Here is a 24621-nt window from a genome sequence, read left to right as displayed (position 1 = left end):
CTTCTCTAATTTGCACCACATGCTCAGCTGGGTGTTATGCAGTCCGTTGGGAGTAGCCTGATTTTCTATGCAGACAATTCAATGGAGCCATAGGCAATAAATCAGTGTCCTATGGTGAGGGTTTTTAATCCATGTCACTCACAATAAGAATTCAGCCAAAGATCCTCTGTGTTTTACCTCTGAGATGAATGTCATCCTAGAGGAAAACTACTTGCACAGAAGTATTACTTTAACATAACAAATATTTCTGAGCTGACTTACCGACTTGGCTGCCGGCGTGCTGAGAGTACTGCAAGACTTGTGTAAAGGATGAAACTCATCTTGCTCATCAGTATTGCTCCTGAGTTGTCTCTTGCCTCTCTTTTGCAGTTGTCTCTTTGGGACAGAGCCTATCTTTGTTTTCTTGGTTTGTTTTGATCTCTTTTTACAGTGTGCTTTGGGCCCTAGGGATGTGATGCATGACAGGAGCTATTCTAATACAAATATTTTTGAGGGCTTGTTCATAGAACAGAGGAAAACTTTGTTCAAATTTATTGAAAAGCAACATGCTCCCACTCTTTCATACTGTCCACAACTGACAATCTTCTCCTAGTACCTGGTGTTTATTGAGCTCGTTTGTCCATGCTGCTAAGCAATACTCCGAAGTGTAGTATTCTAAACTTAATGCTGCCAAGCTGTTTCTATAAAGGACTGTGTCTCACTGCTGATGATTTTCATAAGGAGAATTTACATTGATTAATTACTTAAAACAAGTAAAATATTCAGAATGCTATAAACCATAGTGTGTCTTCCTTATTTTCAAAGGGGAATTTTACTGATAAATGAATAACACAGTACACCCTAGATTTAGATAATAAATGACAAAGGGAGGGAGATAAGTTACAAAGTAAGAAAACAAGCACAGGACTCTCATTCTCTAGAGAATTATGTGTACACTTGACAGTGTATCAAATGAAAAAAAAGCCTTTGTAAGGTCAGGAGGCCTTCGTTTCTGGTGTTTGGAAAAGACTGAAGTCAAAGAAGGGAAGTTTTCCACATGCAAGAGAGAAAATGACCATGAAGAGACTTTCAGTGGGGAGAACAATGGAAAAAAAAATTCTCCTCACTCAAGATTTATTAAACAACCAACCAAAGAACCTGGATTAGAAATATAGTTTGAAACAGCAGTAGAGAGATGCTAAGGTTACTTTTATACTCAGTTCCCATGGACTGTCAGACTCCTCCAATTATGCCTTTGTAAAAGCTTTCCATACAACAGTGCCACCCGACAGTGCTCAACAAGCTTTAAATCAGGATATATGTGTATAAGTATGTGTGTATATATAATGTATATATAGTATTTAGTGTGGGCAGGCATCAGTCTTTGTTGGAGGCTCCAGGTGCTACCAGCATCCAAACTGGAAGCCCTGTGCTCCGAGCCTGTGCCAGAGGAGGGAACGGAGTCCAGAGCTGGCAAGTCCCAGCGTAATGAATTAATTGCAGCTTTTCTTTCCATCATGGCTGGAGCATGCAGCTCTTGTCTCATTTGGAATTTGGGCGCTTCCCCACCAAGGGACTAGCACGTCCTTATGTGCTGCAGAGGCCACGTGTCAGGAGCAGAGCTGTTCTCTGCGCAGAGCAGGGCTGCGAGCGACAGCCGTAGTGATTTCTGCTAACACCCTCTGAGCCCCCTGCCACATGCAGTAAAAGGAATCGGATGTTGTGCACCCCAGGGTTTGCTCAGAGGTAGCAGCTCGGTATTTTGACCATCTGTCAAGTTCCCTTTCCCTCTTCACCTGCCGAGTTTCTTCTCCTGGAGTTGGTTCTGTTATAAAGGAGGAGTGTGAGAAGAGGTGAAAAGGGGTATTCACACTGTCATTTGTTCCTCTGGTGCAGGCATATCTGGATGAACTCCTGGTTTGACCTGAAGACTTCCTTTTTTTTTTTTTTTTTTTAACCAGCATTAGGGAATTCCTTACCAGCTTGTTCTTGCAGTAGCCAGGCCAACAATGACAAGAATGTGGAAATCAACTAAGCAATTATATTCACAGTGGTGGTTAACAGCATCCCTTCATCTGAAACAAATCAGTTACAGTCCAGTGAAACCTGCTGCACCTAGTGTGTGTACATAATAGAGCCCTTGTTGTACATTTCCAGAGTGTGCCAGATCACTTAAATAAGTTCGCTGAGAGGCAAGAGGAGAGAAATTTTATGTTTTATTAACAAGAGAGACAGAAACCTGTGTATCATCTTATTTAATCCCCTTCCACACACACAAAAAATCTTCCATTGTATTCCTAAAGTTATTTCTCCAGGTGCTGCAAAATGTTGTAGGAACAAAGTGCAGGAGTGTAACTTGGAATTAGCTGTCAATGAGCGCAAGGAGCAATTGTCGAGGTAGGAAAAGTCAGCTAACAGACAAAATTAGTGAGAGTTACCCTGGCATTGGTCACCTCTGAAACTGCTGCTGTATTGTCTGTACTACTGGTGTTCACCTGGTGAACCCGTGGAGTCCGTGAAGTGCTTCTACGTGTGCCCATAAAGGGTGGTTAGGGACCTTAATGCCTGTATGCTAAACAGCAAGTGATGTGCCTGGCATTTTAAAAAATAAATAATTGCCTCTTGCTGGAAAATGTTCAGTGACCTATAGATCAAACAGTACTACAAAAATGCAATGTGTTATAAAAATCAGCCACAATGCAGAAGTGGTGACTTGGAAGGCCTGCCCTAAGGTGCTCTGCCATTACTGTGATCCTTGACTTCCATCTAGAACAGAAGTTGGTCCTTAGTGTTCCCTGATCTAAGAAATCGTGGCATGGTTTGGGTTGGAAGGGACCTTGAAGATCATCCAGTTCCAGCTCCTTCCCTTGGAAGTGAAAGGCCTTCATGGGCCCAGGCTGTGCACCACTGAACCTCCTCCTTTATGGAGCTTTTGTTTTCTTTTTGTTGAAATGAGTGGGAAGACTCTTCTCCAGTATTTTCATCAGCTTGGTGACTGTTAGCATTTGGGGAATGTTCTGCAATTGGTTTGGCAGTGTCCGTCCAGCAGTCATATAGTTAATGCTGTTAATGCCCGCTATTGCAGAATTTGGTGTTCAAATTTCTCTGTAGTCTATGCAATGCTCTTTAAAGTGAAAACAAACTGGTCCAGAGTAAACTGAACAACAGGCTCCTAAATGGGAGTGCAGTGTGAACTACAGTAGCAAATTTTCGTGGATTAATGGCCAAATTGTTGTCTCATAAAAATCTGATGGCAAAATTCCCATAGGCTACAAAAGGGACAGGGTTTAACCCTAAGAAAAGATTCCATTTAAAGCATTTGAGCATCTCCCAAGTGCCAATTATTAAATCAGAGGCACCATAATAACTGAGCTCAAATTTATTTCAGGACAAGGAAATGCAGTTGGGAGGTCAGTAAATGCTTGTCGTGGGATTTCTATGGTGACTTCGTTACAGAGCTTGGCCCTAGCCTGTGTGCATTGCTGACAATAAGGCTGGGATGAGAAAGAGCTTGAAAGAATCGCATTGTAATTGATGAAAAGAAGCAGTTTCCATCAGCCACCTCGTCAAGCAACTTGGCAGTGTGGAAGCAGAAAGGTCTCTTCTGGTGACTGACCTCCACCACATTTCTCTTCTTTCAGTGCCATTAATAGGCACCACTGGGCTCTGCTCCAGGCTCTAAGACAGCTCCAAGTAATCAAACAGTTGCTGACACAAACCACGCTCACAGAATTTCTCTGTCTCCACTATCCAGTTTAATACCTGCGTATCATTATTTCCTCTTCCTCTAAACCAAATAAGTAGCTGACAGTGAAAGTACAAGTAGATGGCTACATGTGAAAGGTGTGTTATGTATTTATTTCTAATTCTTTGCTTTTTTGCTGTTCATCATTAAATAGCAGAAAACTAATAGAGGCTTTCCAGAAAAATGCCATTTCATCCCCTGTGCTTCTGCTAGGGACACTAACATCCTAATTAGTCATTCTGGACTCTCTCATTAACAAAACAATAAAAGCCAAGTACAAGCACATCATCTGCTGGGATGCTTTAAGCCTTGGAGATTGCAGAGATGCTTGCAAAACGTGAGGGTGAGGAGCTTGGTTATCTAACAGACTGAAAACAGTGTTATCTAACAGACTGAAAACAGTCTGTTAGATAGACAGAAAAAAATTCACCTAGCCCTCAGAATGAGGTGAAACCCTGTAGTGGAAGCAACTTGCTGGGTACAATTCAGTGATGCAGAAACAGTTTCCAGCTGGACTAAATTATCTGGAGGGAGGAGCTGGTTCACTGAGGTGAGATGAGCTGACCTCCATTAACAAGCGAGAAAGCTGATTTTGAATTCTTTTCTTGTTTTCCTAAAGGTTTTTTCCCTTTGTCTGGCAATCCTTATGCATGTGTTTGTCTGTAAGCAAGTTGTTATCAGGAGGAAGCCTCGCAACTTTGTTTTCTCTTAAGCAATCCCATAGCCTGTCTGGATCCATTCGTACACATTCTTTTTTCCTTTTCCAGATGCTTTTAGTTTGACTTTATATTGAGGCTATTTGGCTAGAAATTAGACCTCCCTTTGAAAACAATTTTAAATGGCTCTTTTAACGTTGTAGCCAGGCCCTCTTAGGATGATTGTATTTTACACAGAAAAGCAAATTTATAAAATAAATTAAATATGAAGAGGCACTAGATAATCTGTAGTTTCTTGTTGCCTTTCTGATCAGAGATGTGAAGGTATTTAGCCAGTGCAAAATGAAATCTCTGAACAAAGATATATGTATGTTTGATAATCACAGTAGGTATATTTCTGCACCTATAAGGAGCCCTGGAAAATATGGCTCCATTTTCATTAAATGAAAATCTCACTTTCATTTTGAATGGTTAGATTAGATTCTTGATTCTGGTTTTGGAGAGATTGGAAAAGGAAAGTAAGTTCTTCTTTATCAAATACAAGTTGGTTTTCCAACTTTGCATGGTTAACCCAACTGGTGAAAAAATTCTATACCTGCTACCTAAAATAAAATCCAAAGGCAATAAGGTGAGACATTTCAGAGTAGCAGAAATGAAAGAATTTGTGTTGGTAAGAATGTACTTTATTTGCATTTGTTATATATAGTATCTGATACTGGACTTGGTTGTATGTATATTAAGAAGCCCCAGTTTTCCTTCCAAGAAATGTAGCTTAATAATCTAACTTGGTGTTGTTGCTGTTACAGACGTTATATTTGTTTTTAAAACCATGAGTCTATAATGTGATTAAGCCTTGCTCTGCCTTGTTATTACTTCAAATATCATTTAAAGAAGGTTTTATTTTTAAATAATAATGAGATAATTGTCATAATTTGTACTTATGTTCTTGTCTCACAAGCAAATCCCGAAGACTTACCATATCTCATCTGCTTTGAAATCAACAGGAGTTTAGCCATTTAATTTGCTGGAGCCAGAGTTTTACCACTGGAATCCAAACTGTCCTGAGCTGGAAAGACAGGCTAGACTGAGTGCTACGCCAAACCCTCCGGCTAAGGAACAAAGAAAGCTTAGTCCACTTTGCTTTCCCTTTCAGTACATGCAGGGTATGGTTTTTCATGGCCTGAATACCATCTTCATAATTTCCACCCTAGCCCACTGCTGAACAAAGGCCTGCATCAGGCTGAGAATAAAACTGCAAATCTTGGGCAGAAGAGATGGTTGTCAGACAAATATAAAGTTGTCTTTAAAGTGTTCATGTTTGAGATTTATTCTAGGAGGAGTAACTCAGCCCTTCTGACTGCAGACCCTCCTGCCTGCTCATCTTTAGGCCTTTTATCCTCACTCTGTCCCTGGGATTGAGCCATGGGGATGCTGCCCTCCTTTCAGGGAGTCCGCACTCAATTTGTGGTTAGGCTCTGCTTCTTTGTGTTTTTGAAGGGTTGAGTTGCCAGAGCTTTAGGAATAAAAGATTGTTTTGAATTGCAAGGGGTGTAGCTGTTGAAGGGAGGGTCTTTTGGTCATTCCCAGAAGGTTAGACTCAGGGTCTACTTGACTGTCTTGTCCTGGGTTGTGGTATCTGCCCTTTCCCTGGAAGACCAGGCACAGCAATGGTTCAGAGCCCAAGAGCTGTCAGAATTCAGTCTGTGTAACCAAGGTCCCAGTCCACTAATTTCTTTAAAAAAGCAAGACACGAGATTCAACATTACAGTAGAAGCTGTCTGGAAAGCAGTGTATAGACTCAAACATAAGGCTGATGGACTCACAGCTATCCCAACAAAAGCAGACAGCCCCTCTGTGCCCCCTGGAGTTACTTCGCGATCCTCAAATTGGTGCTGTGGGTCAAGAGTTGTCTGACACAGCCTAGAGCAAAAAACGGATGGGAACTGTCATGAGGTGGGCATTTGCAGGAGCCCTGTGTGCGCTTATCACTAGCATTATCAGTACACAGAACATCTTCAAGGAAGTAGCCAAGTTACTAATAACTGAAAATAAACACATTTTAGTGGTGACTTTTCTTTATTTATTGAGGAAGTGGTAGTAAGGTTTGTCCTACGGATTTGGCTCTAGTAGCATTTATTTCCTTAGGTTCTGACACGCACATATCTGGTCTAACACCAGATAGGGGAAAAAAAAAAAAAAAAAAAAAAAAACCACCTTTGCTTCAGGAAATCATCAAACGAAATACAATAACTGTGTATGACTGCTGCAGTCCACACAAAATGTTCACTGACATTCTTGGAAGCTCCAAATGTTAAATCATGGAAATAGCAACTTTAATGCTGTAATAGTGATAATTAAGTATCAGCTCTGCCACTTAACATCTTGGCATTTTCATGGCCATGCCTTGGGCTGGGACATCCCTCTGGCTCCCTCCTGGCCACCATCATGTGATGTTGGAGTGCTGCACAGTTCAAAAGCCATTTACTGCTCATTTTCTCCATACCCAGCCCATTCTGCTTTATTTCGTTAGGTTGTTTTTGGCAAAAAGGTCTAGGATGTCTGTCAGCCTTGGTTCTTAACCTGCTGGCCAGACTCACTAGGTTTGTGTGCTACTTCTGCTCTCATTACAGCCTTTCTGAGTGCAGGGTGTGATCCTGTGCAATTACTGACCATAAGACACAACGGCTTTAAAATCTGCAAGAGACCCTAACCTCAGGTACTCCTCTTGCTGCCCTGATTAGGGCTTTCCAGTGGAAAACATTTTCTTGAACCACACTCTAGCATTACCAGCTTGTACACCACCTCAGGGGAGGAGAAGCCTGCTGCCTCTCACCAACACTTTGCCGTGCACTGGAGTTGTGGGTCCAGAGGGACAGGGCCAGCACCCTCATTGAGGGGCTGCCACTTCCTCGGGCATGGATCACTTGGGCTTTGCCACCTGCTCTGTTACTGTCAGACGCAAGGATCTCAAACACAAGGATTTAGTATCGCTGAGACAATTACACAGAGATCTGTAGGCAAAAGAACAAAAAAAAAAAAGAAGAAAAAAACCTATGCTGTCCTTCTCTAATTGCTCTTAGGCATTCTTCAAACCACTAAAAAAGGCTTTCAGGTTGCTTACACAGACACTATAACTGGGATCCCATCTCTAGGGATTCCAGACCTTTGTCCAGGACACTCTTTTTATTGAAGAGGCTGTTGATGCAGTTGTATGTGCATCCTTAACTAACTGCTAAATAACTCACTAGGGTGCCATTCGGCTTCACGCCTTCCCAGTGAGACCATTCTTTAGTTCATCATCATGAATAATGAATTAGTCAGTTAAAACTGCCGACCTCTTCTCCTGTGTTGGAAAAGGATGCTGTCTGTGGCAGCAAGAGGCATGGCCAGAAAGTAAATGGTGTTGGTTAACGACTGGCTGGGCAAAGTCAGAATTTCTGATGGAACAGAAGATGTGCCGCATGGATGTATGCTCTGACAAACGTGCTTTTATTGTAAGGGATAATAAAGCAGGCTTTTAATTTCTAGCTTTTGTTCAATACTAAATGTAATGGTAACCCAACTTCAGGAGTGAGTGCTCCCTTACCCAGTTTTTATGGATATTGTGATAACTTCTTATATCTGGGTTTGAACCCCAGGAGAAAGGCTGTTGTAATACATCAAGCTATTGAGAACTGACAAAATAACACTAATGTCAAAGTGTAGCTTTGTTTTCCCTGTAATTTACATCTAGCTCTTCAGTTCTGAATATCCAGGACCTAATTCTTCAGTTAAATTATTTCAAACACTAATAAAGTTCAAAATCATTCTACATTTGCTTTACTCTGTTGTCACTACATGACTGTGGTGCCAGATAGAGGAGAATCAGAATCCTGCACTGAAGCCTGAGCCTCAGAGGCTTTTCTTTCTGTTCTTTGAAGAGAACAAAATCGGTGGCCATCCCTTTGTCCTAAATGCAGGTCTTTGACAGCAGGTCATAAGTGAAAAACACTGCGACCTTCCCAGTCTTTCCAGACTCTGGTGAGCTTTTCTTCTGGTGCTCCCCACACTGCACCATGGTCTTTCAGCAAGGCGGGAAGTAGTTGAAATCCAGCTTTGAATGGCAGGTTTGAAGATTTGAAGCACCAGCTGGTGTCTCCTAAAAGTGCAGGTGCATGACTGCAAGCCATGCTTTAGCCATTGCCTTTTCCCAATCACCCAGATAGTGGGCAAATTATTTTGGGCTAACAGTTGGGTATTCAAGGAGTCTGGACTGTGTTTGTTAGCCTTCCTGCAGTCACGCTTCATCTTTGCGTCATTTAGCCAAATTGTTTCAGTTACAGAAGAATAGATGTTCTGCTGGAGGAAGGAAGCTGCCATGTTGGCCTCGGCCGATCTTCGTCTGAGCTAGGAGAGGCAGGAGTAATTGTGCTGAGGTGGACAGGCAGCAGCCGTGCCAAGAACAATATTATTTGCATTTTAAGTTATAGCATCTAATGGAATCAAGAACTGAACCAGTTTTTTTTCTAATCTCATTTGAAGGTTTGCCAAAGGGGCGATTTACGACTTCCTAGTAATAATGAACACTTCAGCTGCCTTGACCAACATGTGGTCACGCATGTTGCAAACTGACATAAATATTTTACAACATGTCGCTGCAGTTCCTGTTCCACTGAAATGTTTGTCAAACAGCTCATGGAATCAAAAGGATTTTAATCTTTAAATTTAATCTCAAAGTAATTGTACTATTTTTTTTTTCTTTTTTTCATTTTGAACTTGGATAACTTCTTTTGTACTGCCCTTGATTAAAAACAGTTGGAAGAGGAGGATGGGAGTTTTCATTTTTGAACTTCCTTGGAAAAATCTCAGGAACTTTATTAGTTATTTGATTTATAGTCTAGTGTAAAAATCCCTCTAGTGCAGTGGGTGCTTTTGAAACTGGAAGTGGTTAAGCTCAATCTCAAGAAAGTGAAAAAAAATTAAAGCACTTGTATGAAATTAGTGGTATTTTGTCACCTGGACTATTTGGACATAGTTCTGCTCACACCATGTGGAAGAAATAGAGCTACACGTCTGAGGAGCAAAGAAAATAGGAAATAAAAGGACTATATCACTGGAAGAATATTTAGAGGTCCTGGGGGGGGAAGTTTGGTAGAAAGGGTGTATCGTTTTGTATTTGTGTTATTGTACAAATTGCAGTCCAGATGCTCCAGTATCAGGGCCAGACGTGCATTCGACTGCATGTGATTTAGAGACAGCCCAGAGCAGGTTAACAGTAGACTAAGATAGCAGGGAGAGTGCATGCAAAGGTGATGAGAGACATAGATCCGAAAGGTCAAATCACACGTACGCGAGCACTTCACACATCTTCCCTTTTCCTCTCTGTATTAAGGAGGAAGAAAAAAAAAAATGAAGTAAAATATTCAAGGAAGGAGGAGGACGAGGGGCCAGGTCAGAGGGTAGTCACGGTAGGCTAGCTGCTCTCCTTAGTGATGCCAGAAGTAGTTTGGACAGTGGGATGACTGATCTCAGCACTGAAGCAAAACATGTGCTTGGCAAAACAGCAGCCCCTGAGGTCAGCCTAGAGATCATCACAGGGCTGCCTGGAGACTCCACACTTACATTTATGTGTGCACATACAGCTTCAGCTCCCTGACAACATTAAAAAGAGGGGTTGGGAAATACTGTTACAGAACTGCTGGAGGAAAAAGTGCCTTGGCCCTACAGACCTTACGGCAGCTGCAATTTCTCTGCTGAGCACAAGTGGCAAGGGAAAAGCAGCAGTGGCTTGAAGTCCTCACATGGGAAGTGGAGGCTCACACGGATGTCCTGTGGGATGCTCTGTGTTTACCTCTACGTTTATTTTTTCAAGTGGCGGTTTTATAATTGGAGGAGAGTTTGCTGGTGTTTTTTTTTTTTTTTTTTTCCATTTGTTTTACCGAGATGACATATTTCTTACTTAGGGCTTTTTTTATTTCTCATATTCCTAATTTTTACAGAAAAACACTGCCTTTCTCAAGAATCTTTCATCTGAGGGAGTATCTGAATGTTTTGCAAGCATCTCAAATGACCCACTGGGCCCTGAGGCAGGCATATATAACATCTCATTAAACAGCTATCAAAATAGTGGTTCAGGAGCCAAGCCTGCTGGTTCTAGATTGGATGGGAAGGAGCAGAGAGCAGCTGGTACTGCTCAGGAAGCCACTCCTGATGGTTTCTTTCCACAAGCCCTTGTCAGAAGAAGCATGCACATAGGAACAGTGGAGAAATCAGCTCTGATAAAATCAGTAACAAAACCACTCTTGGCTTCATCCAGGTTAAACTTCCATCCAAGTGATCTTGTGAAGCAGCTAGCTTAGGCAGTGTACATCAGTGACCAAGTACAGCCATAGATGATCAGCGATCATCCATGCCCTGTCATCTAGCTCCAACCTACCTTCAGAGCAACCTCCAAGGTTTCCAGCAAATGAGACATAAATTGCAGAGCGATACCCATCCTGCAAAACCATGGTGTGATGCAGTTTGCGTGTGAGCAGTAATTGCACAAGTCTCATTTTATGTAATTTGCTGGAACCTCAGAAGGAAGTCAGTGCTCTCTGTAGCACTGAACCCAAATTATATGCAACCACAATTCACATGACCAGCTGTGTGTACAATGAGAGAAGTTTCCAGACATTGTAAAACTGGCTTTTAAAACTGTATTCTCTCAATGTTTTGGATCACATTTAAACCTTAAAATCTCCTTGATCTTTGTTCTCAGACATATTTGGTTGTTTGAATTGAGGATGAGGGCTGTTTTTCATAGACTCAGGAATGCAAGCTTTTTAATGCAGAATTCTTCCTGTCTAGGAAAAACATCCTAGTTGGGAGAAGTGTGTGTCTGCAACATCATAGAAACTGCCATGCTCTGACAGAAATACTGGGGTTTGTGCTTGGTGAAGCTCTTACGGAAACTGATTGCACTCTGCTCCTTCTCTGCAGGCAGTGAAAGAACAGCATCCCCCACAGCTGAGGTAGAAAAGAGAAGCTTGTAAGCACAAAACTGTCCTGGACCAGCTTGCTTTTCTCACTAACTGGCATAAAAAAATGTGACAGTATTATGTGTAAAACATGGAATTACACAGGGAGGCAGGGAATCATGTATATACTACCAAGGTGATTTCATTTTCTTGGGAGTTGGGAAAGGCAGTCCACTGGGATCTGGATGCCAAGATCATTTGATAGGAGGCACATCCACCTATATGCTTAGCAGTAGCACAAAACCTGATACCATTGCTATATGCTCCATCAGTCCTCCTTTCTCTATCAATAATTTTGTTATAAAGGAAGGGGCAACCAGCGAGCACTTCAGGTTTTACGCTCATCCAGATAGGAACAGTCTTTTCCTCTGCTGCTGCTTAATTATGTGTATCTACCATGTGTCCCACTCTCTTTCAGTATTCTTTGCTGCTATGTTGCTTGTAATAATTTATTTGGATTTTCTTTTTCCCGTTTTCACCAAGTGTTTTTCTGTAGCATGGTGGTCCTATCCTCCATGCTGTGACTTTACTGAAAGACATTGCGGCTTGCATTTAAACACTTCATGCTTGTAAAGAAACTTTTGAATCTAGTCAAGGGAAAAAAAAATCAGCCTAATCTATTTCTCACTAAAGCCAAAGAAGTATTCCCATTAACTTGGATAGAAGTCTGTGTGCATCTTAATATTGCTTTTGTGGAAGGAAAACAAAGCGTTGAATTTAGCCCCAGATTTGAGTTTCTTAAAAAAAACAAAAACAAAAACAAAAACAAACAAACAACAAACTATATCTCATCGCCTCTTACTTGGCATTAACTGGTTATCTCCACCTTTCCTGGTAGTTAAAAATAGCCTCCTTTTTGTCTTATCTGTAAAGTTCATAGAGCCTTCACAAAACCAGTCTGCCAAAACAGCTGCTCTTTGGGGAAGTTTGTCTAGGGCAGTTTTAAAAATCTTTTTCTTAATGACACAGAATCTTGTTTGCAGACAAAACACACATAATTTCTAGCATATGGATTTCTTTTGTTTTCTATGGAGCAAAAATTGGTGCCCTGGAGGCTGGCAAGCTGTGGGAATAGTAACAAGTTCTCTGCTAAGTTCAGTACAGTGCCATACCCCTGCAGTTCAAAAACACAGTGCGGGCCTAGAGGAGCTTAGAGCTGAAGTTGGTCCTATGGATTAGTGAATAAAACCCTGAAGACAGGCTTATGAGTTTTATTTATTGAGGTAAACCTCCAGTAACATGTGGGAACACCACGGCTCTGCTGCTTCTTGCCTGTGACCTTGTCACAGGCCCATTGGGGATGATTGGGTCCCTGGTCAGTAAGTGTTTTGGCCCAAGGGCTTTGTTACAGTCCAGTTCTGGTCACTCTTACATGGATGTAAATCAAAAGTCACAAGGTAGAAATGAGAACAGTAGTGGAAATATATCCCTGTAATACAGCAAAATGATGTTACACAAAGCAAAACAGTTGCCGGCAAAACCTCATTACAGTCGGAACAATTTATGTTGTAACTGAATTAGTGGACCTCACTGAAGGTGGTTCCCCAGGAACTGAAACAAATATTGAATTGAATTGCTTAATTATCTTTGTCTTGGAGGGCTTTTTTAGAATTCCCAGGCTCCGTGGGAGAGGAAGGAACAACGATATGAAAGGATTAGAAATCCGTGATTATATCACTTTGTAACAAAGGGGATGGCCAAGAGTGTGGGATTTTTTAACTTGTGACTTTGAACCCAGAAAGAGGCATAGACACTGTAGGAAGACTTTGTAAGTCATGGTCAACAAAAGATTTGCTCAGCAATAACTGCTGAGAAGGCACAGTGGGGAATCTCTCCAGGTTTCAGAGAGGACTCACTGAATGATGGTTTCCAACTACCCCAAAACATCATGGGTTTGGTTCTTTTCCAAGCTTAAGAGCACACTCACATACAAATTAAAGGTAATAAGAAGCTACAAGACATTTAAAATAAGAAAATAAAGGGTGACCCCTCTAATGTGTCTCCTTCCCTCTTTTTTTATGCATATAATAATTTCAATACAGCTTTTCCAGGGTGGAAATGCTGTGCAGGACAGGGTCTGGGGCTGGCTCTCCATGCCAGCGCAGCTTGGAAGCACAAGGAGCGTCTGGATATGCACTGCTCCTTATTGAAGAGGGTTCTCCAGTCAGCTGGTGCCAAAGAGGCTGCAACAGCACCTGACCTTTGTAGAAAAGTCCTGCACAGTACAAAAAATGCATGTTATCTGCTGCTGCCCTCTGCTCCCCAGCCACTGCCTGCAGTCTCACCAAGGGTTGCTTTAACCACTGGCATGGACCCTGCTGGAAGGAAATTTTGCTTGCAGATAGTAAAGGTGTGTCCCTGCTATAAATCTGCAAGGTGCAAATATCTGCAGAAAACACATTGCAGGAAAAATCAGTAGAGAATAACAAGCTCCGTGACTATCAGGACGTCCCCAACGTGACTGTTGGTTTCCTAATTATAAAGAAGGTGCCTGTTCTTGCACCTTGCTGCCTGCAGTAGCATCCCTTTCCAAGCCCAAGGAACCAGGAGGTTCATTTTCAGCACAAAACCCCTCACTTAGACTTCCACGCAGTGTAAAGCCTTGTGGGCAGCTGATATTTTTGCCTTTGTTTTTGGTTAGTGACATAGCATCTGCCCTCTCCATGACAACTCATTTCCCACACATTTTAAAATGAATTGGAGCACCTGGCCTCAGCTCTGCAGGGCTGTGGCTCGCCATCTAATCATTAGACCTTTTAAGACCAGAAAAAGAGTGGTACAATATGGCTTTCAGGCAGTCTTAAAAAAAAAAAAAAAAAAATCTAGCCCCCAAAGCTTTAATCTTAAACATAGCATTACCTCTGTGAATTTCAGCTTTTGATCTGAGGCAGAATGTGTTTCCAAATTCATTTCACGCTGTGCTGTTTCGGTGAATGTAACCACTTCACCCAGGGGTCCCTCTCCCGGACCTTCAGAAAGCAGCCTTCAGAGGCAGGGCAGGCAATTTCTGCTCTGCTCCCGCGCCACAGAGCCACTCTGTGATGGACCAGCTCTGCACTTAGAAGTGTTTTGGAGATTTAAGTGATTTTGGAGGCAGCAACTTCTCATCACATATGATTATAGTTTCTCCAGTATGAAACTGCTTATACTGGTTGGTATAGCTCATTTGGATGCGATAAGTGTTAAAGTGCAGTGAGCTGGAGATGTGGGGCATTAGTGACTGTGCTTACCCTTAGGCTATCAACAGCTCCACTGTGGCTGTGCTTAAATGAACAGTTTAATCTGCTCTCACAATCCCAAAAGTTACCTCCATGCACGTAGATCTCCAGAATGCTTAACATTCAAGAGCAGTGCATGAAAGGAAGGTGTGGGGAGTTGGGGGTAAGCCCCTTCTTTCAGATAACCAGTGACAGGATTAGAGGGAATGGCCTCAAGTTGTGTTAGGGGAGGTTTAGGTTGGAAATGAGGAGACATTTTTTCTCAGAAAGAGCAGTCAGGCACTGGGATGGGTTGCCCAGAGAGGTGGTGGAGTCACCGTACCTGGGGGTGTTCAAGGAAAGGTTGGATGTGGTGCTTAGGGACATGGTTTAGTGGGTGATACTAGTGGTAGCGTGATGGTTGGACCAGAAGATCTTGGAGGTCTCTTCCAACCTTAATGGTTCTATGATTCTATTCTATGATTCTATGAGTTTGCCTTGTCTTGAAATTTATGGGTTGGCATTGAAGACCAGAGCCCTGGCACTGTGCAAACATAAAAACTTGCCACAATTTAAACAGTCAGCAGCGTCTTGTCTGTGGTATGCATGAACAACCATCCCAGTCCAACTTACAGAGACAAATCATTCTAGAACCCCATGCTCCCTTTTGAACCTATTTAATATATTAATTCCCAATGCCACTTCAAGAGGTGACCCGGCGTGCTGCTGAACACTTTTCAGCCCTTTCGCTATTCAGGAAAGCAATAAAACAGGAAGGTGGTGGATGACAGCAGACAAACCTGGAAAGGGAGCAGCATCCTGGTGAGCTCCCACAAAAAAAGAGAAAAAAGCCACAAAAGAACTGGAGTGCAAGTGCCCAAATACAAGTGCTTCACCTCCACAGCAGTTGTAAACTGATTACAACTTCATGCTGCTCCTGGGTAAAGATGGATACTCCTGGCTACACTGATGATGATGATGTAGGAGATACTGTTAAGGCAGCTCGCAACCAATTCAAAAAGAATTAAAAATAAATAAATAAATAAGGAGGTACTGGTGGATGACTGCTGCTTCTGCAAGGCATCATAGCAGTATCTTGCATAGAAATGTGCTGGGTTTAATCAGAAAAAGAATGGTATTAGGTGTGGGATCATTTGATGAAATACTAAAACCACTATTTTAATTGGTGGAAAATAACTGAAATGCTTTTCTTGCCTATTGAAAAAAATGCTTCAAGATGATTTGTAGTGGGTTGGGGGCAGAAATACTTGGGATGTCATCTTTCTGCCTTTTCTATCGCTTTCTCTTATAGTGAACACCACTTGTTTGTGTGTTTGCCGAGCTTTGTTTCTGTTGCAGGGGATGAGCGAGGGTCAGGCTGTGACCCGGATCAGCAAGCCTGTGATGTGACTCTCTAGACAAGCAAGTGGAGTATTTAGTGCCAAATATTTGTCTCCCTTTATCTATCCTCCCCGTTCAAAGGTTGCAGGAAGTAAATGGCTCGAAATTGTGATTGTATCTTTTTTTTGCCTTTCATTGCAGATAAACTTTGACATTCACAGTAGCTCTGTTTTCCCTGCAGTGATACAGCAGTGTCAGTTCATAGCCAAACAGTGCCTTACAGCTGATGTCCAGTGTTAATCTTAGCCTAGTATTTCAGCAGTCCCTGTTCTAGAGAATACAGATGGTTGCAAGTTTTCTGATGAGAATGTTTTTCTTTACATTGAAAAATGATGACTCACAAAAACTCCAGCTTTATCTTGTGGGAATGTACCAATTCTGCTAGGAAACTCTTTTGGGGAAAGGCTTCTCAGGTCCAGGAAGGAAATTTGGGTCAAAAATGTCAGACACTTTAACGGAACCAGCCATGTCCTGGTACAACATCCATCAACGACCACAGAGATCACGGTGCCATTCCTGTGTTTGACACCAAACCCCTGACCTCCTGCCTCCCAGCAGTCTGCTGACTGCAGAAGGAATGATTTCTCTCTGCCATGCTCTTGCATCAAAGGTTTGGAAAGTACGTGGTTCTGTCCTGATACAGAGCAGAAAGAAAAGTAAGAAAATGCTTGTGGGATAAGGAACTTTTTTTCTTAGATTTCCTGGAGGATGGATGTCTTTTATGAAATATACGAAGACTTTTCCTAATTTGTGCTAGCATACTATTTAGTAATAGAAGAAGTGTCACATTATGTAGAAGGTGTGGATCTGGCAAGCAGGAGAATCAGTTCTAGTCCTTGCCTCCATCACTGCGTGGTCTTTTCCAGGTTATTCTACATTGCTTTATCTCTGCTGGTGGTTTGCCAAACATTTTCAGCAGCAGCCACACCACGTACAAGTGAACAGCTCTTCCAGCGGCCCATTCCCATAGCTGGATGTCCCCTGAGGCTGTGCAGAGCCATCAGTGGTGTGTATGGGAGCTGCTCTGAGCTCAAATGACCTGGTTATTTTTAATCCAGGTACTTCCTCTCCCTTGTTAGCCACGTGACCACACAAATGCTTGTGCTGGCACAAGTGTTGGGGTGGCACAGGGACAGGAACAAGCAATGGGAGGCGATGGAAGACTGCCAAAAACAAGTTCATCCAGATATGTCCTTGGTTTTTCTTGTGCGGCATTAATAACAGCTATTTGTCGTAGATTAGCACTCAAGCCATGGAAGAAAACAGCAGTTTAACAGCTATGTACTCATAAAGCTGCTCATTAGGATTTTTTCAAGCATTTCTCTGTTTGCTTGAGTAGATGTAGTGAAGTAATTACCAATCTTGAATATTTTACTGCCAGCTCTTTGTCGAGATACAAATCGGTTGGTTAGTTATGGGTAAAGTTTTCATTAGGATTTAAGCTCTTTAGACATTTCTGAAAATGTTTCTTTCTATCCTGCTGTCTAATCTGGTATCAGGATAGCAGAAATCCTATTAATTAAGGTCTAAGACCTTTCATAATCTTCCCCGACTGCAGAATGCATTTACCAGTGCTGTTCATCAGAGCTGTGTCCAGCGCAGGATAGTGCTGCTCCTCTGAACATCAGCCCCCACACACATGAGAGCACGATGCACTCAGGTTTCTGCCTGGGAAGGACTAAATTGTCCTTTAAAAGCAGGGATTATCCATGCAGTCTAGCATTTTGAGCTTCAGTTTTGGGCCAGCAGGAGCTGCCTCATGGCACTTTGTGTGCTCCTTGAAAAGGTGAGCTGTGGGCAGAGAGGTTGGCACTGAGAAAGCATCCTACACATCAGACCTGTCTTCTGTGCTGTCAATATGCCATTAATATTTGTCATCTGATAGAAACAGTGAAAAATGTGTGCCTGATGGAGTAGTATGGAATGATATGCCTGGTGGAAACAGAAACTACATGGAACTGATGAGTTTGATAAGAGTATTTAGTATCTAAGTCTAAACCTGATACATGGTTTATAAAGGATTAATAGTGGCAGTGGAGTTTTCAGGCCAATGAATCTAGTAGGCATGGGCTAATTAATTAATACAGTAAGAATGCAAACTGGGAGAAACCCTGAGTTTGTATACACAGTAGGTTTTATACACTCTGTAGATATATACACTGTATAAGTACAGATTCAGTACCAAATTCATGCAGAAGAGCGTGAATCATCAAAGCCCAGCAGCTGTGGTGTTCTGGGGGATGTACCTGCAGGTCTGGGTTGGCACAGCCCAATGCTACCTGCACCCCAGGACTATTCTGGGGCCTCTGTGGCTTTGTGTCCGTGCTTGCTTTCCTCTCGGACACCCTGTTTCTGGCTCTATAATCAAGGTGTTACTGGTCTATATTTGTAAGGTCTATTTTTAGTTGCTCTGACATGGAGAGCAACTGCATGAGGGTGATAAAAAACGGCACGTGGCTCCTTCAGCAGGAACAAACCTAAGGCACCGTGCCTGGGGACACAGGGGCAGCTGGAAGCAGGGGTGCCCTTGCAGATGGGAGCTGCTGGCAAACACCATGCCTCCACAGCCCCTTGCCTGCCCAACCCACTGCCATCACACATGTGTGAATGGCAAGATGCCTGTGATCTGGGAGCAGGCATTTGTGCAGGATGAGGGCATGTTCTGTGGATCCTTGCCTCATTTTTCGCTGGGGTGCACATGGTAGTGTGTATTTTGCCAGCTTAATGTGCCTTCTCCTTTTCTCCCCAGGGAATGGCTTTTACACTTCAAGAGAGGCTGCAGCTGGGAATTCACGGCCTCCTGCCACCCTGCTTCTTGAGCCAAGATGTCCAGGTTCTCCGTGTCATGAAAAACTACGAGAACAAATCGAATGATCTGGACAAGTATGTCAAAAACATCTTACTTCCTCCTTCCTTCCCCCTTAATTTACAGTTCTTTAAAGACCTCGGGAGGACTTGAGGATGCTGTTTCAAGGCACATAGATTTCCTTCAGAGTCACTTTTTTTCCACCTGTCAATACCAGGAGTGTTTATTCTGGCCTGTCTGTTGTCACCTCAGTTACATGCTGTCGTGGTCCCACAATAGCACCAGTATTTGCTATTCTACTACCATATTACTGGAGAGCTCTGATGTTAACCTGGGGGTTCACTGTCCTTTGTGTACAAAAGCACAACAAAAAGGCAGCCCATGCCCCAGTGCACTGGAGTGGTCTCGTGTGCTGCATGCACTTGTCTGTGTGCTCTCAACATATTCACTTAAATACGGAACAGAAGAGCAGAAAGAACCTGCCAACTGGTAGGAAAAAATATAATACAAGAACCATGTCGTATATTGATATTTTTGTCTTCTATTTTTCAAATATGGAATTTAGCTATCCTGTGTTTAGTGATTTAGTAGTTGAGGAAGCAGGATAATGGAGAGAGGTTTTGTGGAAATATTTTAGGAAAGACAGTGCTTTGAAATTTACATATTAATATGCACGTGTGTATATACAATCTTACAGATTGCATAGCAGATTTTGATAATGAAGATTATGCCCCACTCTGTTTCCATCGCATTTGTGTCTACTGCAAATCCAGAAATTTTGCTCGAAGTCTCTGTTTGTAATGTATCTTAGTATTTAGATGTATCAGGGCTTTGCAGAACTGTGTATATACGGAGTGAGAAGACTATTGCTCTTTATGAAACTGTCATCATCTAGAAATACTGATATATATCTATTTTGTTTTGCTTTTGGTTTATATATATACATATATTTATTTTTTTAAGGTATATTGTTCTTATGACATTACAAGACAGGAACGAGAAGCTTTTTTACCGAGTGCTGACCTCAGACATTGAGAGATTCATGCCCATCGTTTATACCCCAACAGTTGGCCTGGCTTGCCAGCAGTATGGTTTGGCTTTCAGGAGACCACGGTGAGTGAAAAGGCTGTGCTAGGCCCTTTTTTTATATTTCTGTGAATGTTTCTTTTGTATTGACTGTCCATCTTTTTGTGGGTGGCCTGAAACATCTGAAACTTCATCCCTAATCAAAAGATAGGCTATCAAGCAGCTTCATGTGTGTACATCTGACGATGAGCTGGGGAGTTGAGAATAGCTCTGCCTTCTTCCTATAAACAGTGAACAGAGTGGTTTTGTTCTCAAACAGTACCGTACAGTCTGTATAGTTTAGCTCCAAATGTCTCTCTGAACTTATGGTTGCACCACTCCGTCTGCTGTCTTGGGAGCACTGAGCTCTTTCTGCAGTTCTGGCTTTTTAGTAATTGTTGGATTTTGGATACATTGTGCTGATTTTGAACTTTAGTATGCACCTCCACAAAGCACCTCACAAAAAATCATTTTCATAGGAGATGATGCTCTGCATCAGTGCCCTCCTCTGTGCTCCAAACAGTTACTGAGAAAATTCATGCAACATTAAACACTGTGTACCATGTTGGAAGGCCCTGTTCTGCATAATGGCTTTTAATGATTAATGTTTGGATAAACCTCTCATTACCATTCTGAAATACATTTTAGGTTTATCCTGAAAATTCAACAGCAGGTTTTAGTTTTCTTTGCAAGCTTTTTATTTTTTTTTTGTCCTTGAAATGTACCAGTAGGCAGATAAACACTTTAGCTTTTGCTAGAAGTTTTCACATGCATGAGGTTTAACTGCAGTTTCAGCTGATGGTAGTGTGATGGATGGGGAAACTGAGGAAAGTCATACTAACTGACTGAAGGTCACAGTGGCGACCATGAGGCAGATGTAAAAGGTGTGAGGGCTGTGTAGAGAGATAATGAATAGCACATATAGATAAAATTGCCTTGGCAAACACATTTGCATCCTGCAAATCACAATTTTCTAGTAAATCTATGTTTTCATCCTCATTGCTGAATTGCTTCTCTCACAGAGCTTAACATCAGGACTGCTTCTGGGCCTACATGTGTCCCAGGTAATTGTGCCCTGCCCCCTGATACCCAAATTCTGGATATGCTAGGCTGTGGTGAAGTGAGTCATCTAGTCAAGTCTTATACACATCCTCTCCTCCTCTTCCTCAGTGCATATGAAGAAAACAAAGAAGGAGTTGCCTTTTTTTACAGAGGGAGGACACTTGCTTCCTCTGGGCAGGGGAAAAAGGTAACAGAGACCAGAGCCCAGGCTCTGTCCCCATGGGTCAAGTTCTGAGTTCTGTAAGGTAGGGAAGAGCACACCACCACTTGTCAACTTACTAGATGCACAGCAGCCAGTTCCTGACCCACAGCCCCATGCACAGCCATTACATCTCTGGCTTCAGCGTGCCTTTACCTCGCAAAAAGTTCAGACGAGATTTGGGAGTTTTACTTCTTTTTGTTTCCAGCCCTGCTGTTATCCTGGGGAAAGCAGAGGTGTCTTTCTGTATGCTGAACTCTTTCTGAATTTGTGACTATTCAAGAATTCCCCTTCTTTCTCATGTTTTAAATCCACATTATTTTACCACTGTGGTAAGAACATCTGTTCCCCTTGCCAGGCAGTTTTGCTGCTGAGCTTGGGCTTGGAGATGCTCTGGATTGCAGCCCATGGCTTCAGCAAAAAGGGCAGAGCTTCATGCCCTTAGTACACCGAGTTTCCATGGCAGGGAGTTTGTTTCTCTGATGGTGCAGAGTGAATTTCAGTCTAGCCTCAGATTTGGTTTAAATCAAAGTCGTTTTAGCAAATTAGTGGTATTGTTCCAAAAAGAAAAGAGCTATTGTGCAAAGTGATGAGATTAAAATGAGCATTCATACATGCTTATTTTGTAGATCTGTGTCTAATTGTCCTACAATAAGTACCTTCTCTCCTGGACCAAGTAACGTACATTGGAAGCTTACCTGCAAGGCACGCACCTCAGGGTAGGATGCCAACACTTTCTGCTAAAATTATTGGGACCTGCAGGTTTGGAGAGCTCAGGAATTAATATTAAAGATTAAATTATTAGCTTTTCACATATTAGTTGTCCTAAGCTGCATTGATGATCAGAGAAGGTAATTCTTCTAACCTATTTTTTTTTTGTACCAGAAGGTTTTTAAAACAAAATGATGACCACATAAAACTTACACCCTGATATATTTCACTATTGTTTTAGGAAGAACATAGTGCCTCGAGCTGAAGAGGTTTTCCAAGCCACTCAGTTTTGTTTTGCTGTCACAGGAAGCCTTATCATAATCCTGTTCATTAGCTGATTGCATTTTATTTTAAATCTGCAATAAAGCTGTCCTACATGACCCATTCCACTACTTAACTCTCATATAAGCAGAAAGTATTTTTCCACTAACATATAACCTAAATGTTCTCTGCAGATGTAATCCCCTCTACAATAGCCTTTTCAGAATGGAAAGCTGGGATCGCGTTCAGCCTGGTAGTTTTCTTGCCTGTAGCTGTTGCTGCTACATGCAGGTTGTCCCACTCTGGAGTCTCCCTTTTGGCTATGTTTACATCACAGAAGAGTGAGCACCGCCTCACGAGGGAGCGCTGAGGGGAGTGGAGCAGATATCTTCTTGCTTTTGCTAACACATCCCAGCGTGCCCTCATCATTCTGCTGAGTCATACACAGTGGCTGGTTGCTTCCTTGTCTTCTCCCTGTGAATCCTTTCTTTGATGTTATTACCCCTCCAGATACGTGCAAATTTATAATTGTGCTCATCACTTCTCCTCGCTAGATGTTCTGCTGTGAACTTTGTCTTGTTGGTTTTGGATCATCTCTCCCATGAATCAAAATCTCTCAAAACCTCCCAGCTCAACTCTTTGAGCAACAGGAAAGTTTGAATGTTTGCTGAAGCAATTACCTTTTCATTTAAACTGTCACATTTAATGCTCTTGAGCAGGCAGGGGCGATGAAAGATGTCTCAGTTTTAAAATATCCCGTGGTGCTCCAACGTGGATTGACTTGTATACAACACAGCTTATGCTGAGGAGGGAGGTCTCTAGAATATTATGCAGTCTTTCTGCAGCCTCAGCAGCAGAAATTAGTGACCTGTGAATGCAATAAGCCTCCTCCTGCTCTGAGGTCTCTTTTAGCCCCATTAGTGCTTGGTTTTATGTTTGAAGGCTGAACCTGGTAAGATTAAAGCACAAGTAACTTGCTTACAAAGCAAGTCTCATATAAGAGCATCCGAAATTATCCCCAAGAGGTCCAGCAGGGCTTCTCTCATCAGAATACATTTATCAGTGTTGGCATGGCTGCAGATTTTGTCTGCCATCTACTGCTGTCATAATCGCGGGACTCGATGCCTCTTTTACCTTTCTGATCTCTGTGTACAATCTCTTAAGGACAAGCTTTTTACCTGCACTTCTATACAGCTGGTGTTTGGTTTTCCTCCCACGTTGGGGCTCCAGCATCCTGTACAGGTAAGCAGGCTTACCTGCTCCCAGTGGGATTTGGCACCTTCTGTCCTTTCCTTTTCTAAAGCCAGGCAGCCAGCAGTCTAGAAACACAGGTTTGCTCTGTTTAGCAGTAGAAAAGAGCTACTAGAAAAAAAAGCACTTGCAAACATCCAATTCTTTACATCCTTATCTGTGATGCCTGTAGTCTGCCTGGGTAAAGGCCCTGCCTTCAGGTGCCCCAGCAGGTTCCTGTCTCTGCCTTCCCCATATGTAGGAGTTTGCCTTTCTCTAGAAGGAGTCCCTTTAAATTCTCCAAGCAGGCTTTTCATCTGCTAAGGCCTCAGGCTTCTTCCTGCATGGTGGAAACTCTAGTTTTTAGAATGTCTGGAAGAGACGTGGAACCATCAAAATATTAAGAACATTCTGGCACTGTCCCCTAAGAACGCTGAAATTTTTGCTGGAAGGTGTCTCTGTTGAATCACTTTTTTCCTATCTTGTTTCCCAGACAGCTCCCTGCTGAGCTACCAATATTCACTTATTCAAAGTCATGCCATAAACATTAAAATCTTCAAGCCAAAGTACAGTTTTATTTTATAATAATTTATTCTGTGTTTTTAAATTAAAAAAAAAAATAGAAATTGTGTAATCTGCAAGTGCAAATTGAGTGCAAGTTGAAATACCAAACTATAGGACCTCTGTCACATTTGTGGTCAGGACATTGTCAAAATCTCTCCTCAGTGCTAAAGCAGACCATTAAACAAGCGCAAGAGAAGAGCAACTGTATCCAAAGGGAAGTCTTTCTAGCTGTGGATCCTGCCTGCAGCAGTGGCCAGTAACAGGTACAAGAGGAGTGTAAATGTAGGGTAGGCACATGTGCTCACTTCTTGTGGGCTTCTCAGATTATGCTCCTCTGCAGTTGGTGTCGTGGGGTCTTGGGGTTGTAGTTTTCTTAGGAAAACGTGCTGCCATGTTTGTCTTCAGAAGTTCTGGAAATAGTGTCCCAAGGTAACAAGAAGTGTAAGACGTGTAGATGCTCAGGGTGACCTGGCCCTGGGGGAGGTCTTTGTGGAGCTGTACAACTTCAGATGCTGTCCCTCCTTGGAGAGGGAGCTCTGTGGTCCTCCCTGACATTGTTCATGTGACAGCTTTGCCAGCAGTGCCAGGGTCCCCAGCACAGGGCTGCTGTGGTCACGGGCCCTGAAGGAAGCAGCCCCACCTGATCCATCCCTGTTTATTCACTCCTCCCTTCCACTGCTCTTGTGCCTGCACAGATGTCCGTGCAGCTGTGCGATGATCTGGTTCAGGAGTAAATCGGAGTAGATC

The 24621-nt window shown here is 42.5% G+C and overlaps 1 protein-coding gene across 1 annotated transcript in view; it reads left to right on the top strand.

The window, feature by feature from the left end:
- ME3 (malic enzyme 3) overlaps window positions 1-24621 on the top strand; it is a 128790-nt gene that overhangs the window by 49250 nt on the left and 54919 nt on the right. Inside the window, exons 2-3 of the mRNA XM_084511502.1 lie at window positions 18726-18859; window positions 19746-19895. Coding sequence (XP_084367628.1) covers window positions 18726-18859; window positions 19746-19895 — 284 coding nt within the window. The remainder of the gene's footprint in view (window positions 1-18725; window positions 18860-19745; window positions 19896-24621) is intronic.

This window comes from Aythya ferina (assembly GCF_964211825.1).
Source record: "Aythya ferina genome assembly, chromosome: 1".
Classification (NCBI taxonomy): Eukaryota; Metazoa; Chordata; class Aves; order Anseriformes; family Anatidae; genus Aythya; species Aythya ferina.
This window is presented reverse-complemented; position numbering and strand designations above follow the sequence as displayed.